The sequence below is a fragment of the Lactuca sativa genome, chromosome 5, assembly GCF_002870075.4.
Source record: "Lactuca sativa cultivar Salinas chromosome 5, Lsat_Salinas_v11, whole genome shotgun sequence".
Taxonomy (NCBI): Eukaryota; Viridiplantae; Streptophyta; class Magnoliopsida; order Asterales; family Asteraceae; genus Lactuca; species Lactuca sativa.
In genome coordinates this window covers 235351206-235373548 of record NC_056627.2, presented here as the reverse complement: position 1 = coordinate 235373548, position 22343 = coordinate 235351206, and the positions used below count along the sequence as shown (strand labels likewise).

The 22343-nt window shown below is 28.1% G+C and overlaps 1 protein-coding gene and 1 long non-coding RNA gene across 2 annotated transcripts; one reads left to right on the top strand and one right to left on the bottom strand.

The window, feature by feature from the left end:
• Window positions 1-3706: 3706 nt before the first annotated feature.
• Window positions 3707-18772, bottom strand: LOC111887184 (phospholipase D alpha 1). Its single transcript, XM_023883339.3, has 3 exons — window positions 18490-18772; window positions 4503-6396; window positions 3707-4423 (listed from the first exon to the last, which is right to left on the bottom strand). The coding sequence occupies exons 1-3, from the start codon at window positions 18568-18570 to the stop codon at window positions 3990-3992; spliced, it is 2409 nt and encodes an 802-aa protein (XP_023739107.1). The 5' UTR covers window positions 18571-18772; the 3' UTR covers window positions 3707-3989.
• LOC111887185 (uncharacterized) lies at window positions 10093-11965 on the top strand. Its single transcript, XR_002848694.3, has 2 exons — window positions 10093-10692; window positions 11502-11965. It is a non-coding gene; the product is annotated as an uncharacterized LOC111887185 (long non-coding RNA).
• Window positions 18773-22343: the final 3571 nt, after the last annotated feature.

Here is a 22343-nt window from a genome sequence, read left to right as displayed (position 1 = left end):
TAATTTAATAATATGTATTATTCACTTTCCAAAATTAAGTAAAATGATTGGCCCACAATTATGCACACACTAACCCAATACTTAGTTTTGAATAGAATAACCTAAGCCTATATATATATATATATATATATATATATATATATATATATATATATATATATATATATATATATATATAGGAATGATCATTTGAGAACCTATACTTTTCCGAGAACCCGAAAACCAAACAAGGACCGTTAGATAACAGAGGGTCAAGATGATTTGTGGCATTTCTGTAAAAAAACTTGGAAATAAAAAACACGGGGGTATCTTATTTCAATTTGTTGGAGGGCATTTTAGGGATAGAAAACTTATACCTGATCCTGTCAAACCCTTTCCTTATACTATTTCTCTATGTTCGTCATCAAATCTCTCTCCCTCTAACGTTCTTCATTGACGATAAAGAAGACTGCCTCCTCCATCATCCGTCGTCGATCGCCTCCCTCCTACCTTCACCGACCACCTCTACCTCTGTCGACCACCACACTCCTTGATCTCACGTTCTTCATAGAAAAAATTACAATGAAGATGCTTTGATTTTGAATCATTTTATCATCCATCAATTTGTTCCCCGGAGTACACCATAATCGCCGACTTCATCTCAGCCTCCTCTGTGGATTGAAGACCTAAACGGAGAAGAAGATCCTTTGTCGATCAAGAATTCAAAGTGCAAACAATATGAAAAGTGCATATGGTCTCGATCGCTATACTTACGCCTAAAGCACTTGACCTTAGCCTATCAGACTATCCCTAACTCTCGATATCGGTCTCAATTTTCATCTACTAGAAGTTGCCTAAACATATGTTTTTATTTTTCTGCATTTCTTCGGTTTTTTAGATCAGATGTCACTTTTGCTTTTCTGCATTACCAAAATCAAGTTGACAATCTATATGCTTGTTCGTATTCTAAATTAGTTATCAGATTCAATACAGTATGCGATATTGAAATTACTTAGAGTTTAGAAGTTTTCTTATTAAGAAGAACATTTTCGTGAAAATATAAAACTCTAGTGCTCTTTTCCTTCATGTGTTGCCTTATGAATATTGTTGTTCTCTTTCACATGGACCTTTCTGGTGAAAATATAGTCAATTTGTATTCAAAGTGTCAGGTTTTCTGAAGTGCACACAAGTTGCTCGATGAAAGTCCTGAACCAGATTTAGTTCCTTTGCTTTAATTTTAAGGTAGATTGGCTTAATACAAGTATACAACTTTGCATTCCTTTGTTCAATTCTAATAACCCAGGATATTTTCTTAGGATTTTACCATTTCAATTTGTTTTTCAATTATAAAGTAAACAAATGAACAAAATTATGTTGTTATTTCTTGAGTTTACCCGTATCTTGAGTAGGATGATAGTTTTCCATGTTTGAATAAATTTTAGAATTTATGATTTGTTTGTAGTTTTCAAATTTCATTATGTTTCAATCATCTACAGAACCCAAAGGCCAACTTTTATTAGTTAATGGAAAAACAGAAGATGAAGTTTATAGAAATATGGAAAGAATTTTTCTTACAATGAAGATAACAAAAAAAGAACCTAAGGTAACAAATGACTTACATTTATTATTGATGCAATTACTTGTTTTTTTTGTTTGATTTAAATTTAATTAGAAGGTATGTATGTATTTTGTTGCAAGATGTGGCTTTTGTGATTGATGGATGGGCTCTTGAAATTGCACTCAATTATTATCAGAAAACATTCACATAGTTGGAAATACTATCACAAACAACTATATGATGTTGGATTACACCATCCCAGAAGGAACATGTACAACTAGCTACACTTTATTTATTTTGTGATTGCAAATTACAGACCAAATATGTATGTCTAAAGTATCTTTACGTCTTTAACTATTAGCTATTTATGATTCAAAGCCAAAATGCAGGTAATTTTCAAGTTGACTAAAAAAATTTCATTTCTTAAAAAAGAATTAAAAAAGTTATTAAAAATCGTTCCTTTTTTATTGATTAATTATTGTTCTTGAATCATATGTAATTCCTTTACAGTAACCTAGACAGTTAGTTACATTACATATCTGATTGATAAAAATCACATGTAATTCACAAGTGAATCACATATGAATTACCTGTGATTTACATATAAATCACATCCGATTCACGTATAAATAACATGTAATTCACATATGAATCACATGTAATTCACAAGCGAATCACATATGAAAGATGAATTACATGTGATTCACATACAAATCACATGTAATTCACATATGAATCACATGTAATCCACAAGTTAATCAAATATTAATTACATGTGATTCACATATAAATCACATATGATTCACATATAAATCACATGTAATTCACATATGAATCACATGTAATTTTGTGTGAGTGTTCTTTGTTTTTATTTTCTTATGAATTTCATATTTAAATTTTAAAATATACAATCACATGTGAATATTACATTATATAATCGAATGTGAATCTTACATGATATATACATATGCATTTTTGTGAGTGTTCTTGCATTAATCATTTTTTTTCTTGTAGATTTGAAAGAATTTGTGGAAAATTTTGAAGATACAAAAAGTGATAAATTGAAGAAAATATGAAAATTTTGATACAAAGAAATGATAACATTGTGAATCTTTGAAACTTTTTTAATTTTTTATATATTATTTTGTATCGAACAAAATAATTGTACCCTTATGTTTATAGATTGATTAATAAAAATAAGATCTTTTATAATTTACTTACGAATATTATAGTATAAGAAAAAATTGTAGTTATTTTTTGAAAAAAAATGCAGTTTTTTTAAATTTTTTTAAAAAAGCAGTTTTTATAAAAAATTGTTGTTTTTTTTTGAAAAATTTTGCAATTTTTTTAAAAAATTACATTTTTTCATTTTAAAAAAAAATTATTGTTTGCTGAAAAAAAAACTCCATTTAAAAAAAATATTAAAATCCGAAATTTGATTTATTATGTTAATTTTGTCCATTAACACAAAAAATAAACATTAAATGAGATCGGTAAGATTACGATCATGTCCTTAATGAGTTAATTTTGATCTAACGCTCCATATTTAGTTCTCAGGTTCTCGGGAACCTATGAGTTCTCAACCGATCTCAACTCTCTCTCTCTCTCTCTCTCTCTCTCTCTCTCTCTATATATATATATATATATATATATATATATATATATATATATATATATATATATATATATATATATATATATATATAAGATAACATATGCATTAAGGTTCGATCCATTGAGAACACATATATTCATTAGAACCTGAGAATTAAAGGTTAAGTGTTAAATCAATTTTAATTCATTAAATGATATGATCGTTATCTTATCAATCTAATTTAATGTTTAATTTTTTGTGTTATTGAAAATAGTATTAAAAATATCTAAAAATTAACATAATATATTAAATTTTCTTATTTGTTCTTTCTTATAAAAATAATAATTTTCAATTTAAAAAAAAAAACAACATTTTTTAAAAAAAAATTAGAAAACATGAATTTTAATATATATATATATATATATATATATATATATATATATATATATATATATATATATATATATATATATATTTTAAAATGCTATAATTATAAAAAAAAATAGTAAATTTTTAAAAATTAGTAAATCTTGAAAGAAACTGGAATGTTTAAAAAAATAATTAAGGAAGAACACTTAAACTCAAACTCATATTCATTATTTGTTTTATTTCAATTTCAAAGATACATATTACATAAAACAATACTTGGAACTCATCACACTCGTAATAACGTAAAACATGAAAAGTAAAAATTACAAAGAAAAAACAAACCATAAACAGGAATAGACACATGGAAAAACAAACCACAAACAGGAATAGACACATGACAATCGTCGCACTTTCTCTGTTTAATGAAAGGGTATTTTATTCCATTTATACCTGTTCGCAACAACACCCCAATCCTATACTCCATTTTTCTCAAGTAGTTAGAATCGGAGGCAAGTAACCCACATAGGTACCCAGAACCCTCGCATTTGTGTCCGGGAAGTACTCAAACCCCGGCAGCTCCGTCACCTCTCCCTCGTCCATGACTCGGATAGGGTAACTTAGTAGGTGCCCCGGCAGATCATGGTCGAACGTCTCGGAACTAAAAAGATCCCAGTAATTCACCGATATCTGGTTCACCTTTCGGATGCAATCCAAGCGCTCCGGATATGAAAAAGAGTCGTCAAGAAGCCCCATATGCTCGTACCACAATGACATCCTGAACCCATGAATCTGACCCCTCGCCGGCTGTGTTTTTGATAGATGACACGGCTGAAACGCCCCCATTGCTATCTCAGTATCTCGAGCTCCGTCCAGCGATCTCTGGTTGATATTCGCTGATCCGACGATTATGTACTCGTCATCAACTGCAAAATCACCAATAATTCTCGCATTAAACAGTGAAAAAAGAGTATGAGATTGAGTGAGAAGATTAGTATCACTTACCGATCATCATCTTGGCATGTACGTAGATCATGTACCGCCGTGCATCTTGAGCTCTCTGGTAATTACTATCCTTGTCAGGCTTCTCCGGTGGTATATATTCGTCAGGTTTCTTGATTTCCCGGTTGCCGAGGCAAAAGAATGTCAAATAATCCCTGGGGTTTGCCACGATGTGTTTCACTTTCAGAGCCAGAACGATATCACAATACATCAACTGCATCGTTCTTCTTTGCCAGTCTAGTATGGCTTGTACCGATGCACTCTCTGGCTCACCCTCCGGCCACATTGGCAGGACGACGTACACCCGGAAGTCCTCTCCAGCTTCGATTTTGCTCACGATTTTACGTGACAGTTCTTTCGGGATTAGATGTAAGGCGTTGATGTCTTCATCTTTAATGTCCTTTGAGTTCCAGTCGAATGAGCTTCCCAGAAAGTACTGGTTTTCCATGTAGATGAAGTTTTTTGCTCGGCGGATGGCGTTGATGTATGCGTCTTGAATGCTCCGGTCAATAATGCTATCTTTTCCGCTTATCAACCCAACACGTGCAGCATCTTCGGGTTTATCAGGGAACCCAAAGGCAGCACCACCATCAATTGACCGGAACAACTGAACGTTCCATCTCTCCTGGTCATCTGGTAACACGACAGGCGACGGAGGGATTATGACTTGACTAAGATCATTTACATCGTTCAGTAAATCCTCTCCTCCTTGCTTGAGCCACCGCTGCTCAAAATTAAATAACACATCCCACGCGATTGGACCTTCAAGCTTGCAATGGATGTCATGCCAGGGTTCCCGAGGTCCACCTTTCTCCACCGATGAATTAGGGAAATTAGGTTGGTGGAAATCATCATGGTGGGCGGAATCAAGTGTTCGGAAAAGGGAATGGTATGGTGTATCGTAACGTCCATCGCAGAGATCGATTCCGCCTATATAACTCACTATGCGCCGCTTCTCATTGTCGACATTAGGCAACGGAGCATCGACAACCACAATCTTTTGATGATGAGTGAATATCAAGGAAATCTCGATGTTTTCAACAAGACTATGTCCATCATCCGGGTTTCGAGGACACAATACACAATTTACTTCGGAGTCACGAAAGTATTTCCCTGTGTCCTCGTCGTGGGTTGCCATGAGCCCATTTTCAATCAGCCCTTCGGAAGTTCGGTCATCCCAAACAAGCATCAACACCCGAACACCCTCACTCGCCTTTTTCTTTAGCAATTCACCAAGTGTCATATCCATGTCGGGCCTCGGCCTTCTTAAATCCCTAACTAAAGTGATTTCCGTGTAAACGGACCACCCCGCTATATAAATCAAGTGTTTCGCATTCGTAATCGCATCAAAAACGTCTTCCCAACATCGGTGTGGTTCGTAGTACTTGTCTCCACTTAACGGAATTTTTGGGGTAAAATTATCGGGTAAGTGTGCGTCTTGATAAAGTGTAACCCTACATCCGTTTCTTTGTGGAAAGTACGTGAAGGGTACCCCAGGGAATTTTACGCTTTGTATCCCTCGACACCATTGGTATTCCCGTTCGACTGCAAAGAATTGTACCTTTACGTGGATTTTCGAATCCCCGCGGATCGGTTTGCCATCCTCATCCAAAATTTCGAGCCATTCATCAATTACGTCTTCTTTAAGGACTTTGATAACTGGGATGTAGGCACGGCCAATTAAAGTTGCGCTTATTGGGTCATCTTCTTTGACTGTAAAGATGACATTGGAAGCCATGTGGGAACAGTAGATGTGGAATGACTCGTACCATCGTGGGTTTGAGTCGTGTTCCAGCATCCGGGTTCGGCCCACTCTAGCTTTTTCTAGGTCAACCGTTGCGTAAAGGCTCCCCTCATTGTTGCTTAACCCAGCCACACTTTGTAGTCCACCTACAAGCTATCAAAAGCAAAAAACAAACAAAAACAAATGTTGCTTAATTATTTGATAAGTAAAAGATAGAAAATATAGTTTTATAGATTTTGTAGGGTTTTTTAATAGTTGAGTGGTAATACAATAAATTTGAACCATTTAAACGAGCTTTTTGGTATCAAAAAGCCCGTCTAAATGGTTCAACTTTATTTTCTTTTTGATAGCTCATAATCCTAATAAGTGTGATCGTGTTCGCGATTGTCGTGGAGGTCATGGATATAGTGGTGGATGTGGATATATTTATGGATGTGGTTGAGGAAAATATCACGGTGATTTTATTTTAAAAACACAAAAGAACACCAGACTGACATGATAAGTGAGATATGAATGACATTGAAAAAAAAATGGAAAAGCTAAAGGAGCTATGACAAGTATTTGCTATAGTTTGGAGGCAAGAATAAATGGTCCCATACCTGTCGTATGAAGAAACACCTCATCATGCATGGAGCTTTAACAAAAATCTCCCAAGAACAAAGGGAAAAAGATAGAAACAAGTTTTGTTTCTTAAGATGGCAATTTATCGGTGTTACCAATGAAATAACCTCAAGATAAATTTATAAATTTATAAATAAGATGTATTAGTTTGAATTACATCATTTATTTTTGCAAAATATCATACAATTATGTGTTTTTTATATGATTATATGATGGTTTTTAATTAGCTATAAGAAATTCACAATCACGAAAATACAAATTGTAGAAAATGGATTTTTTCGTTCACATGATGGACAACCATAAACATATATGTCTCACATAACGGACAACCATGACGATATATGTCTGGTGGATATTGCAACTGCACACACCATACTAAATAAGAGATATATTTCTCAATTAGTTTCCGGAGGAATAAAGTTTCAGATTAATGATGCATTATTTTCTCGCAAATCTAAGAAAACTCATCAAAATTTATACCCCGCTCCCGAATTCAACTTAAGGAGAGAAAAGAAAAGAAATAGTTGGAAGTGAGGGAAAATAAAACAAATTGTTACTCCCGAGTTTCATTAAAGGAAGAAGTGGAAGGAAATGAAATGATCACTTTCTCTCCTAATTTTCATTCCGATTTGGAAGGATTTGGAAAGAAAGAACAAAATGTTTAACTCTCCTTCTATTTATCTTCAACTCAGGAGCACAAAATACAAATTTCTTCTTTTTTTCTTTTCTTTATTTACTTTTTTTCTTTTCTTTTCTCTTCTTTAAGGATACCAGCAAAAATGGATACCATATTGAAACAATAAATGAAGAAATGAGTAATACGTTTGTATTACCAACTTTAATTTTGGGAAAGGATATGTATTTGAAAGTACTCATATATATATATATATATATATATATATATATATATATATATATATATATATATATATATATAGAGAGAGAGAGAGAGAGAGAGAGAGAGAGAGAGATCGGGTGATGACTCATTTTAAAGTGAGTACACTTTAAAAAAATTGAAAAAAAAATCTAAAAAAATACAAATCATAAAACTAAGCATAGATCTATCTCCAGGAAAAAAAGTTGAAAAAAAATGGATCATTAAAATTGAATCATAGATCATAATGATGCAAAATAAAATTTTAAAATTGAATCATGGATCAATTTTAAGAATGCAAAAAAAAATCAATTTTTTCTCCAGGACATAGATCTATGCTCGATTTTATGATTTGTATTTTTTTTAGGTTTTTTTTAAAGTGTTCTTACGAGTCCTCACATTAAAATGAATCATCACAGTGACCGGAGCCTCTCTCTCTCTCTCTCTTTATATATATATATATATATATATATATATATATATATATATATATATATATATATATATATACCCACACGTTGTGTATGTTATACTTACATAGCTAAAAAATAGTTTTTTTGTCAACAATGTTTTTTAAATTTCTTAATCATATATTCATAAACATTTAAAATGATCATTTCTTTTTTTATCTAAGAAACTTTTATGCATAATTAACCATGTGTAAAAACTCATTTGGGTGGATATATAGAAATAAATCACCACCTCATGAATTTGTTATTATATTTCACCTATATATATATATATATATATATATATATATATATATATATATATATATATATATATATATATATATATATATATATATATATATATATATATATTAGTTTATAGAAAGAATATGACATTTTTAGAAGATTTTTATATATGTCGATGGATTTTGTAATCACACACAACTATATCATTTATTTACCTTCGTTGTAACCATTGTATATATGATATGACTTTAATGTCATTTATTTAATTTGAAAATACAACATCTTATATAAATGTTAAAATAATATACATACACATTTTAGAGAACAAAATATTTGATGATTTTATAACATTTTAAATAAGAACTGATGTTGTTTGATAAAATTTAAATAAACAATATTATTTTTATTTTCAAAAATTGTAATATATAATCATTTTGCTTTTAAAAGTTAAATAAGAAAAAAAAAACTATCAATTTGTTCACCCAATACTCGAATAAAGATAATTTTCAAAATCAACTAAAATTTAAATTAAATTTAATCGAACGATATATAAAGCTCGATGGTCCATCTTATATAAAATACTTTATTTTGGAATTGATACCATTAACTATCCGTTAATTATATATTTTAAGTTTCTAGATTTTTAATGAAAATGACTTTATTAACAATATATATTTATTTATGGATAAAAAACCAACATGGTCTTTAATTAATAATACAATTTAATTATGAATACTAAAAAATAGCAATTATTAATATATATATATATATATATATATATATATATATATATATATATATATATATATATATATATATATATATATATATATATATATATATATATATATATATATAAAGCGCTTAAAGGCTGTTAAATTATTTTTAACTAATTTTATTTTATTATATAGTTTAAAATATTATATAATTTTTTTTTATCAAAGCAACATAAAACTTTATATATTATACATAATGACAACATAGTCATTTTTAATCAAACCTATACTTATCTTTATATTTATATTTATATTAAAGTTAAAACCATTTATAAGACTGGTAGGTGTGGGCAACACCCACACCATGTTATTAGGAAAATGAAAAAAAAAAAAAAAAAAAAAAAAAAACACACACGTTATAACATGTTATGGTGGTAACGGGGAAGGGGGACGGTGTTCACATGTTATAACATGCAATAACACCCAATAACACCGTTGCTAATACACACCTCTCTAATTTACCATATCAATTTAATACTTTTTGTGTTTATTAACCTCTAAGTAAAAACATTTATTTAGTACTCTTTCTTGTTTATGTTTATTAAGTTCTAGTATGTAAAGTTGTAATGAATTTAAACATGATTTGGATTATACTTAATGTCTAACATTGTATTTAGTTTTTATCAGTGAATGAAAAATTCTACTGAAGTTTATTGATTTATAAGGAAGTTGATGATAATGTGTTGATTTCAAATTAATATAAGAAATGATAAATGTTTTGTTTTTAACGGTATTAAAAACTGAAAAGAACGACTTTTATATATATATATATATATATATATATATATATATATATATATATATATATATATATATATATATATAAATATATATATAAAGAGAGAGTGAGTTAGATTCATATATGAATTTTAAATATTGTATGAACGTATGATTAACTTTAGACCAATCAATATATTAAGGGTAATTGTGGAATTTTATATATAACTATTTTAATAGTTAAAAATAAATAGCATTTATGTTACTTAAATCATGGGACAATTATCTTTTTAGCCTAAATACCCATTTTTACTTATTTCTTGAAGACATCGTCTTCTTTATCCACAACAAACATCATCGGCTTTATTTCCTTACCCCTCCTCACACCGGCCGGTTGCTTCTTCCCCTTCGCACACTGACCACCACCATCTGCTTCTTCTCTTTTGTCGCCGCCGATCAAGATAGTAGCAAGTACGCTTATTTATTATTTTCTTTTTTCTTTTGGCTCAAATTGTTATTTTTTTTGCTTCTTCCTGTGTTTTCTTCTCTCGGTTTCATGAGAAATCAAGATTCATTGATTATTTAGAGTTTTTATTTGGAAGTCCATCAATTATGTATTTGTATTCGGAAGTAGAAGGGACGGATCGAGCGCGGCAAAGGAGAAAAAAGAAAAAAAAAAGAATATATCATGCCTAATGAAGATGAGAGAAAAAAAAGATCACTTTCAATAAAGAAATATATGTTTAGAATCTTATCCTACCAGGTAAACTGTCTTTAACCCATTTTAGTTTCTTTGTTTCTTACAAATGTACAATCCAAAATGATTTAATTTTTATGTCAAATTTATTGGGTTCAATACTTTAATATGTTATAGTGTTTTTCTTGCTTTTTTTTTTCTGCACCACTAACATAACAACAAAGGAACATGATAACAAGATTTAACATGTGAGCTTTTATCTGAATGCACTCCAACTGTTTGTGAAAAACATCAAGATAAGTATATTGTCACTGATATACCTTTTTTGTGGGCATTTTTGTTTACACTGAATTACAATTGCACTTATCAATCTAGTATTCTAAAAGGATTTATGAACATGGTTTACTGCAAGAAGCATGATCCTTTAAAAGTTATCAAAAAAACAACCCATAAAGACTAAAATCTTATCTTGGAGTCTGATTTGGTCCTATATAATGTTGTATGAGAGATTTTTAAAGTATTTATAGTTTAATTTTGCGGGGTTTGTTGCTTATATCCGCTACTATGACAATTGAAATCCATATATTAATGAAAGTGAATTAGATTTACAATCACTCTCTTGTGACCAAGATTATGGTTGTTTTGTTGCGTGCACAAACCATGGTTTTTATGTATATAGTCATGGTTCTTATTTGATTTTTCTTTTTTCTCTCAATTTTTTTTGTATCTTATGATATAAATATTTACATTCTTGCATAATAAGAATCATTGACTTGAATATTTGTTTGTATAATAAGAATCATTGACTTTTATGGATTATGTTTTCCAGTTAGGTTTATTGGTTAATCATAATTTAATTGATTTTATTTGTGTAGTTTGTGATATAAAGAATCAACAACGATGTCACCATCATCATCTTCTGCAACATCTACAAAGAACAACTACACACCTTGATTGACAAAAAAAATAAAAAAGATCTACCATGATCGCTATCCTTGTATGCCAAAAAATCAATGATCTTTTACACAATTGTTACAAATTATAGACGTAATTTCCATTGGTTTCGTGATTACAAATCACAAACCTTATAATCATTTTTAATCGTTTCACAAGTTTGATTTCCATATTTTCTGATATCGAGTTTACTCTTTTAGACTGAAGTTATAGATTGTCAGATTTTGTACTTGTAACAGCACAGGTTTGATTTGTAGTTAGTCAGATTTTGTACTTGTAATTTACATTCTTCTTTTATTTTGATGTATTTTTCTTAAAGAATGTCTTTTATTTTTTGAACAAAGTAAAACTGTTCTTAAAGAATGTCATATATACTTTTGTAATTTATGTCTTATTCTTCAAGACACGTTAGTTGTACATTTGTAATTCATGTTTTATTCTTAAAGAATGTCAGTTATACACTAATAATTCATGTTAGATTATGTAAAAATGACAAGGTTGTAGAACTCGCTACTCGATACCTGCTTGGCCGACTAGGGAGTAGCGAGTACTCGGAAGTACTCGGGAGTACTCGGGGAGTACTCGGATTCGGTAATTCGTGTAGAAATATTTTTTGGAAAATTATATATGCCAAAATCATAAGTTAAAATCATAAGTTGATTGAAATATATAACCAAAATTAGATGCATGTGAATACATAAAAACTGAAATACACACAATTGTCTCACTATGTGAATAATTACTGAAAATTTAAGATATATATGTAGTAATAATCGCATGTGTGTGTTAAATAATAAATCATTAAGTGCGTTATACATATTAATCTTTAAAATTCTTGATTTTTTCTCTTTTTATGACAATTTTGACCCTTTGACCGAGTTTGACCGATTTTGACCGAGTTGGCCGAGTTTGACCGAGTAGGCCTGAGTTTGACCGAGTTAGATCGATTTTTGACCGAGTTTGACTGAATCCGAGTTTTTTAGCCGAGTTCACATTACTCGCCTCGGTGGAGGGCCGATTCCGAGTGATCGGTCGAGTACCCGGCCGAGTAGGCCGAGTTCTGCAACACTGAAAAATGAATTATGATTCTTCAAGAATGTGCTACAATTATATTTATAACATATTTGATTATCATAAGAACATTCTTTCAGATAAATTCTTGCAATTAACAACCATTTTCAAAGAATTGTGATTAAAGGTTTTCCATATACTTGGATATCTTCTAATATTTAACTAAAATTTAGATAAATTCTTAAAGAATTTCCTTTATTCACTACTTTTTAAACCATGTTTTAACTGTATATTTGAAAACTATTATTTTTTAAATCAATTGTTACAAAAAAAATGTATGTGATTTTAAAAAAAATGTAATAAATTCGCAAAGAATTTCATATGTTCAAAGAAATTCTTCAAATCTTCAAATCCATATTCTTCGTATAAAAAGGTTTAAAAGAGTTTTGATTGAGACTTTGGTTTATTATTGGTGATTGATTTGTGTTCTGGAATACTCATAATTGTTGACTCTTAAATTCTCTTAAATTTAATGTGTATTAATCAGATTGTCCATTATACCCTTATTAACCTTTTATTTAACTAGAATAGTTAATAAAAGAAATGTTTATGTCCATTATACCCTTATACCCTTATATATATATATATATATATATATATATATATATATATATATATATATATATATTCATCTTATTATTAATAAGTAATTATTAATATACTTAGACCATCTCCAACTCATTTTTATTTTTCCTCTATAAATATAGTAAAAACTTAGAGAAGTAGTATTTCATACTTTGTCTCTAATTCTATTTTATTTTTTATCAAATATTTTACTCTAAAAATATATATTCATAGTATAATTTATTTTTGTACCTTGTATAGATTCTCAACACAACATTCTAATAATTAACTTTTAACAAATATATATTCTAACTTTTTTATTACATAATATTATAAATTATGTTATCATAAAATTATAACAAAATAAATTGTTCATATATAATGAATTTTAATTCATATTTAATTTTTTTTAAATAATAAAGAAATTAAATTATATTTATAACACATTTTTAAAAAAAAAATTTACATACATTTTATAGAAATATTACACATACATTTGAAAAAAACTAATACATATTTATGCGTTGGAATAAATTTCTCATCTATGATCAACTAATGCATTTCGTAGACTAAAATGAGTTTATTTATCTTTAAGACATTTATATCAAGCAAGATTATTAGAATTGGTTGTTTTATCGATTATTGTTTCGACCACTACCATTACCGGTGACACTTCTTTTGTAACATCAATTGGTACATAAAAATCACGTTCATCCTTAGTTATCATAGTATGTAAAATAATTCATGATTTTATGTTTTATTAGAATATATTATCGTATTTGTAAGATATATTCAATTACAAGCTTTTAATAAATATGTTAGTGTGTTTTAATTTTTTAATATGTATTTAATAGATAAATATTAAACTTTATATTTATGATTAACTAATATAATTTAATATATAAGCAGATATAAACAATAAATATTACATTTAAATTATAACTATTAGATAGAAATAATATATATATATATATATATATATATATATATATATATATATATATATATATATATATATATATATATATATATATATATATATATTCAGAGACTAAAATTGATAAATTAAATTTAAATAAATAGAGTGCCTTCGTTTTTTGAAGAAGATTAATCATATCTCTAAAAAAATATGGATACAATGAGGTAAATTGGAAAAAAGAATAATAAAAAATAGTCCATAACCTTTAAGCACATAGACCATGCTATTAAAAAAACCTTGTGTTTTAAGTGAAACGACACAAATAATTATGGTTTCTAGAAATTATAATTTAATATTTTCCTAAAAACATCTTGTATTTTTTTCTTAAAAACTATTTAAAATATTTAAGATAGTCATGAGAATAAAATTCTTAACTTTATTAAAAGTTATAAACAAAATTACATAAATGATCGTTGGGGTTTCTAAAACTCATTGTGTATGTCCTTTTTGGTGTATTTTTTCCGACCGAAGAGAATGGTATCAAATTTGTCATTGTCCACGTATATGTCACTAAGGATTTGTGACAGGTTTTTGTCATTTACATGAGTGAGTTACTATACTTTCCATGTTATTTTTTTCTAAAGTTAATTAATATAAATAATAAATATTTCAAACATATTATTTTTTAAATTAAATTTTCATTAAACTTCAAAAGAAAATTACAACACAACAAAAAAAACATAGAATTTCAAATTACGAACTTAGAAATTTATAATGAAATCACGACCCTAAAATAACGAAACGTAGATGTTGTATTTTTTTTTGCAACCTCGTCTTTTGCTTTTATCGTCATTTCTTTTACACGTCAAGTGAAAAGGCTAGTGGAATTGGGTTTAGAAATTTATTAGGGTGTCAGGAAGATTATCAAATAGGTTGAATTCATTTTCTTTTGGTGATTTTTTTTTTAGATTTTTTGGTTTGAAGGAGAAACCATTTTTTCACAAAAATTATATTGTTTTTGTGAAAAAATAAAAAAATGAAATGGGATGAAATATGGTATATACTTGTATTTATATAGGATAAAAATGTTATTTTTTGATTTTTTTTAAAGGTCGTTTTGACCAAGTTAGCGCTAAAATTAAATTAAAATCCCGAACCACTTTACTCTCTATCACTGGCATTTTTCCACGGAGTTGTCGAACCGAGCTCGATATACCGAGTCCTCGACTCGATGTTCGCTGGGCCATTCGAGTCCTTCACCGAGACCACTTATTGAGGTCCTTTTTTTAACTAAAAGAATCCACTTTAGTTTAATTTCAGGTACAGTTTTAACTTTCCTTCGTCGGTAGTACCTTCAACTTTATTTTAACTAGAAAAGGACACGCGGCTCCGCCACTTTTGGAATATGTCATACAAGTTAAAAATCGACAAACTTTAAAATATGTGATGAAAGTGTAAATCGCCACAAATAGAGGGGAAAGCCGACAACCCTAAAATTAGATGTCAAAAGTGTACAACCGAAAGAAAGAACATTGATGGAGAAAAACCAAAAATGTTGTGGCCATTGTGTGAAAGTTGCCAAAGTTGGGAAAATATGGTGGCAAAATTTTAAAGGAGGTTTTTTGTGTTTTTTTATGTCAAAATATAAAAGTTTTGACTGCAAGGTTGAAACGTGTCAATGCCACTAAAAATTTGTGGCAAAAACATCAAAATATAAAATTTTTTACTGCAAGGACGAAAAAGTGTCAAAACCTCTAAAGATTTGTGGCAAAAACCTACAGGCACAAAAAGTTAATCAAAACTTAAAAATGTAAAAGTTTACACTTCGAGGACGAAAAATGTCAAATTCACTAATATTTGTGGCAAAAACCTAAAGCTAAAAAAATTACTATTCCTATTTGACTGCAAGGTTGAAAAGTGTCAAAGCCACTAATTTTTTTTGGCAAAAACATCAAAATATAAAAGTTGTAACGGTAAGGACGAAAAGTGTCAAAGCCATTAAAGATTTGTGGCAAAAACCTAAAGGCACAAAAACATAATCAAAACTTAAAAATTTAAAAGTTTTCACTTCGAGGACGAAAAATGTCAAATTCACCAAACATTTGTGGCAAAAACCTAAGACCATCTCCAACCCATCTCCAATTTTCCCCCATAAATAGGGTAGAAAATGGAAGAAATAGTGATTCATCTCTAACCCTACTCCATTTTCTATCCCATTTTTTACCCCAAAAATTATATTCCTAGAATATTCTATTTTTATAACTTATATATATTGTCAAATACACTCCTTTACTAATTAAACTCTATATTTATGATTAATTAATATAAATTAGTATATAACATGATATTATAAATATTAAATATTGCATTTAAATTATAATTAGTAGATAAAATAAACTAAAAATGAGAGGGACTAAAATTGACAACCAAACTTCACCTTCATTTTTCTCCAAAAATGAAGGTGAGAATGGGATAGAATTGGAAAAGAACGAGGAAAGAAATGGAATATGGGGTGGGTTGGAAATGCCCTATTACTATTCCTAATGACTTCCAAATTTACATTTGAAGCCCTTCAAACTATTATAATACATTATATTCCTAACCTTTTTCATCTTTATTCGTCTTTTATCTTTTTATTAATAAAAATATTAGTTATACTTAAAATTAATACAATAGAATATATATATATATATATATATATATATATATATATATATATATATATATATATATATATATATTACTTATATATATATATTATTCTATTAAAAAATTTCTTTTTAATTATTTCACAACTTGGTTTTACATATTTTTAAATATATTTATATCTACAAAACGTTTTTTTACAACATTTATCGTCATAAATTTTTACTAAAAACATAATAATGTAAAATTTTTACTAAAAACATAATAATGTAAAAAGGTTGCAGAAAATAAAATTTATGATAACATGAAATTAAATAGCATTTATTTAAGAAGTCGGTTTCAAATATCTTTAAAAATAATAAAACTAAATATTATAATCCCATCATCATTTAACAAAACACATTATTTTCTTTTCTTTTTTGTTTTAATTTTCCGTTTTATTACTTTCAAAAACAACTTTTTAAATCATAGATATTCAATTCAGTTTGTATGTAATTTGTAAATTGAACATGTTTTTCTTACACTTTCTTACATTATTATGATTTTAAAATATTGTAAAAATCAAATTTAGAAAAAAAATTCTTAAAAAATATGTAAAAGTAAAGTTATAAAAACTAAAACAAAACCATTTTGTTTAAAAACTAAAAAAAGGTTCATAAAAAAGTTAAAACAAAATAAACTGTAAAAAAAAAAAAAAAAATACAACGGTTAATGTCGTAATAAAGATACAATTTAAATGACAAATTGTAAAAAATATTTGGTTAAATTGTCAAATAACTTTTGTAGTTGTTTATCTTTTCGTACTTTTTTAGACGTTAGATATTAAACTGACAAAATGTTAATTTAGCACATACGAAATAGTTTGTTGTTTAAATGAGATTATCCCAAAAATCATTTACTTATTATGATTTATATATTTACAATAATATAAAATAACGGTAGTGAATTGAAGATATTAATGAAATGTTTTATAGTATAATAAGTAATAAAATACATATTTTAATGAAATAATTTCATGAATAAAATAATAAAATATTGATAAAAATGAAATATAAAAAAAAGACAATAATAATAATGCATTCTTATAGTGGGAGGGTTTCAAATGTAAATTTGGAAAGTTATGAACTAACGTCGTGGGCATGTTTTTGCCATTGAAGAAGGAAAATTAAACCTATCAGAGGACCATGGTGGAATCTTTTAGCTCGAACCCTGGTGAGAAAAATCGCCTAAAAGAGCCTACACTATGGTTTTCGTGAAATCCCAAGGACCATTTTTGTAATTTCATCAAAATAATAAGTATATTTTAATCAAGGTTAGGCCAAACGAGAAACCAATGAGTTAATTGATTCATATTAGAATACAACATAAATCAACCTATCCCAATTCAATATTACACTACTTAATTAAAACCCAACGTTCTGAATAACGATAGATGGGTGTGTTTCGTTTTAAAGACAAGCCAAAAACCTAGTAAATCCGGACCATCTATTATTTTCAAAGATTATATATAACACTTTACTGTGTTTTATCAAGATTTCATCACATGATTAACAAATCCTGAATGAGTGGAATTAATGCGGCAAAAAATCGTATCCTTGAACATGCATGAACCAATTAAACTTCCAAATGTATGAGAGAGAGAGAGAGAGAGAGAGAGAGAGAGAGAGAGAGAGAGAGAGAGAGAGAGAGAGAGAGAGAGAGAGAGAGACCTTGTCAAGCAAATTGGACTTGAGATTGTCTACTTCAAAGATTGTGGCGTGAAGTGTTCCATGTAACAATATTTGGGCCATCTATCCCCACCTTCAAACACCTTAGCGTCCAATCTCTTCGGGAGAGAGAGAGATCGGTATTTACCAACAAGTGCTAAGTTTAAGCCAACGAAGAAGAAGAAGACTCAGAAACCAGAAAACATGAAAGCAATTATGGAAGTGTATTGGGTGAGAGATCAAGAAACAAGCCCCATATATTTGTCATTCAACTATATCTCACTCACTCTCCACTTATATATATATATATATATATATATATATATATATATATATATATATATATATATATATATATATATATATATATATATATATATATATATATATATATATATATATATATATATATATATATATATATATATATATATGGGAAAAGTGAATATACCCTTAAGGGTATATAAGCTTAGGTACTCATACTCATTATACTACGTCATTTTGTATCATATAATACATTTTAATTGTCCAATGTTCTTATAATTTAACTTCTAACTTGATTTACTTTCATGATTTTTATAAATTACACATTTATCTTCCTCTTACATAATTTTCATTTTCAAGTACAATATGTATAGCCTAGTAGATGTTTGGCAAATAGAGGTGATATAAGAGAAAGATAATAGTGAAATTTGGAAAATTTTGAAAGTAAATCAAGTTAAAGGGTTGAAGTTTAAGAACATTATAATGAATATATCAAACAAAACGATGTATTATGATGTGTTTGGGTACCTAAGCTTATATACCCTTAAGGGTATATTCACTTTTTTCTCTCTCTCTCTCTCTCTCTCTCTCTCTCTCTCTCTATATATATATATATATATATATATATATATATATATATATATATATATATGTAAGCTTCTTATATCTAGATATTAGGGATAAGCATCGAAACTAAGAACCGTTTTTGGAACTGGAACCGCATCGGAACTGTCGGTTCTTGAACTAGAACCACCTTACACGGTTCCAGTTCCAATTTCTAAAGTAATGGAACCGCCTTAAGCGGTTCCAATTCCAATTCTTATTTATTCGAAACCGGTACCCGCCGGGTACCCACCGCAACCTTTATATATATATATATATATATATATATATATATATATATATATATATATATATATATATATATATATAGAGAGAGAGAGAGAGAGAGAGAGAGACTCAACTAGATGTCTCCCCGTACAAAGTGCTGACGATAAATATTATTTTTGCAAACAGTTTCTTACAAATAAATGATTATTAGATTTATGATTAGCTATGATTTAATAAAAAGTATTACTTTTAAATAAAATATTTATGTTTATGCCTTATATTTATATTGCATGTTTACTATTGATGTAAATTAATTAGTATTGATGTCTAGGTTAAGAAATATAAATAAATTTATATACATGAATTTAATATTATAAAATTTTCATTTTGTTCCAAATTAAATTTCTTAAGTACTTTCCATAATTCAAGTATTCAAACTTTTGGCAAGTATTAATGAATTATTTATACATATTTGATTCGTATAAAAATCTTTGTAACTTATACATCTTAAAATTTAAAATACGACTAATATGCTTTATGATATATATATATATATATATATATATATATATATATATATATATATATATATATGTGTGTGTGTGTGTGTGTGTGTGTGTGTGTGTGTGTGTTATTTAGATATGTTCAGAATATGTTGGTCCGATTTTGTTCGTTTTTTATTTGAATTTATTTGATTTGGACCGAATTAAATTGCGGTTTTATCGACATAAGTTATCTAAATTGATGTAACCGGGTTACCTACTCCCGAAACCGAAACCGCCGGTTCCGGGAATGGTTTCTAAAATTTAAGAACGACTTAAACTGGTTTCGGTTTCAATTCTAACTTTATAAGAACCGTTGGTTTCGATTCCGGTTCCGATTCTTGCCAAATGACGCGGGTATCCGCCGATGCTCACCCCTACTGGATATTATGTTTTAATGTTTAACGAAAAATCTAAGGATAACGACATATGCATAAATATATTCAAATTGATTTTTTTGAAACGGAAAACTATCCTACTACTAATCTAATCCTAAACATCTTATGTGTTCTAGTGAGACTTGAACCTATTATCTCTCATTTGAGAAAGTCACTCCGAATCACTTTGCCAAAAGCCCTTTGATATATAATCAAATTGATAACAAATTAATTTTATAAATACTTTGGATTTGAATGTAATTAGATAGCTTGTTTTAATTAGAAGTGTTAATCATTGTTAGGGGTGTCAAATTGAGCATTTATGTCGTATTTTTATCTGACACGACACAACAATGTTTATGTAACACAAACAAAAATACAACGCAACACAATGTCATGTTTAGTTTCAATAACACGAACATGAGTCAATTAAAACACGACAAGACACATCAAACATAAAATAATTTAATTATTGGTTTATTTAATATATATATATATATATATATATATATATATATATATATATATATATATATATATATATATATATATATATATATATTACACGACAAAACACATGCTAAATCGTGTCAATTTTGTTTAGAATTTTACACACGAATGCGACACGACACGAAGTCGTGTTTTTTTATACTTGACACGAACACGACATGAACACAAATTCAAGTTTCAATTTTGTCCCAATTTTATTTCGTTTCGTGTCATAAGTTGACACCTCTAACCATTGCCTTATTAATAATTATTTTAGTGATATTTTGGAGCAGAAAGATTTAACCGAAATGACCAACTTTTTTTAATTTTTGGAAAATGATCATTGTGCGGAATGTGTTATTTTGCATTATGTGTATGTTATATTAAAAGTGTTTTTCTAACGAAAGAGTACGGTTCGAACTGGCATTCTGGATTCCGGACATAAAAAACTATTTTGGAAATTCAAGAAAACGTTAGAAATCCGATGAACAATTCTGAAATTTTAAGAAAAGCATTTCCTTATTTTACAGAAATAATGAAAATATAAATAAACATAACAAATAAGTATATAGATTTTGGATTTATTAACAAATATGAAGTATATCAAATTTCGGATTTATTATTGAAATTTCTGAAGGTTTAATGTTACATAAGTCCTTAAATTTGCTGCTAATAATTTTTCTTGTCCAACAACCAAGCTGACATGGAATGTCACGTCAGCAGTTACCGGAAAATCTCTACCTGACATTATGTGGTCATTGGAAAACCTGCTAGAATGACAAAAATGAAAAAAAAAAAATTATCCAAGTTTGAGGCATTAACAAACCTAAAATTCAACTTTAGATAAAACCGACAATTTTCTGCAAATTTAAGGACTTTTATGACATTAACCCATTTTAAATATATGAAATAACTCCTTCATGACAAAGTTGTCATTTTCCAAAACAAAAAAAAAAATCGTTATTTTAATTAAAACTTCTATTTATAATGGTCACTTTTATTAATACTCTTTTATTTATAATTAATAAGAAAACTACCAATTTGGTCCTTGTGTTATGGATTTTCTTACGAAAATGGTTTTTAAAAGATTTTATTATACTTTTTTGTAACTTTGGTTTATTTTTTGTTATGGGTTTCTTCAAAATAATTAGAGGTGAACATGTTAACCGAAAAATCCAATCATAACCAAATTAACTGATATAACTGAATCATTTTAACAAAACCATTACTAAAAGATATGGTGTAGTTTTTAATTTTTATTAACCAGATATATATGGTTCAGTAATGGTTTTCATCTAAACCCGAACCACTATAAACCAAACTGAACCAATAATATTTATAAATGTTTTTTATA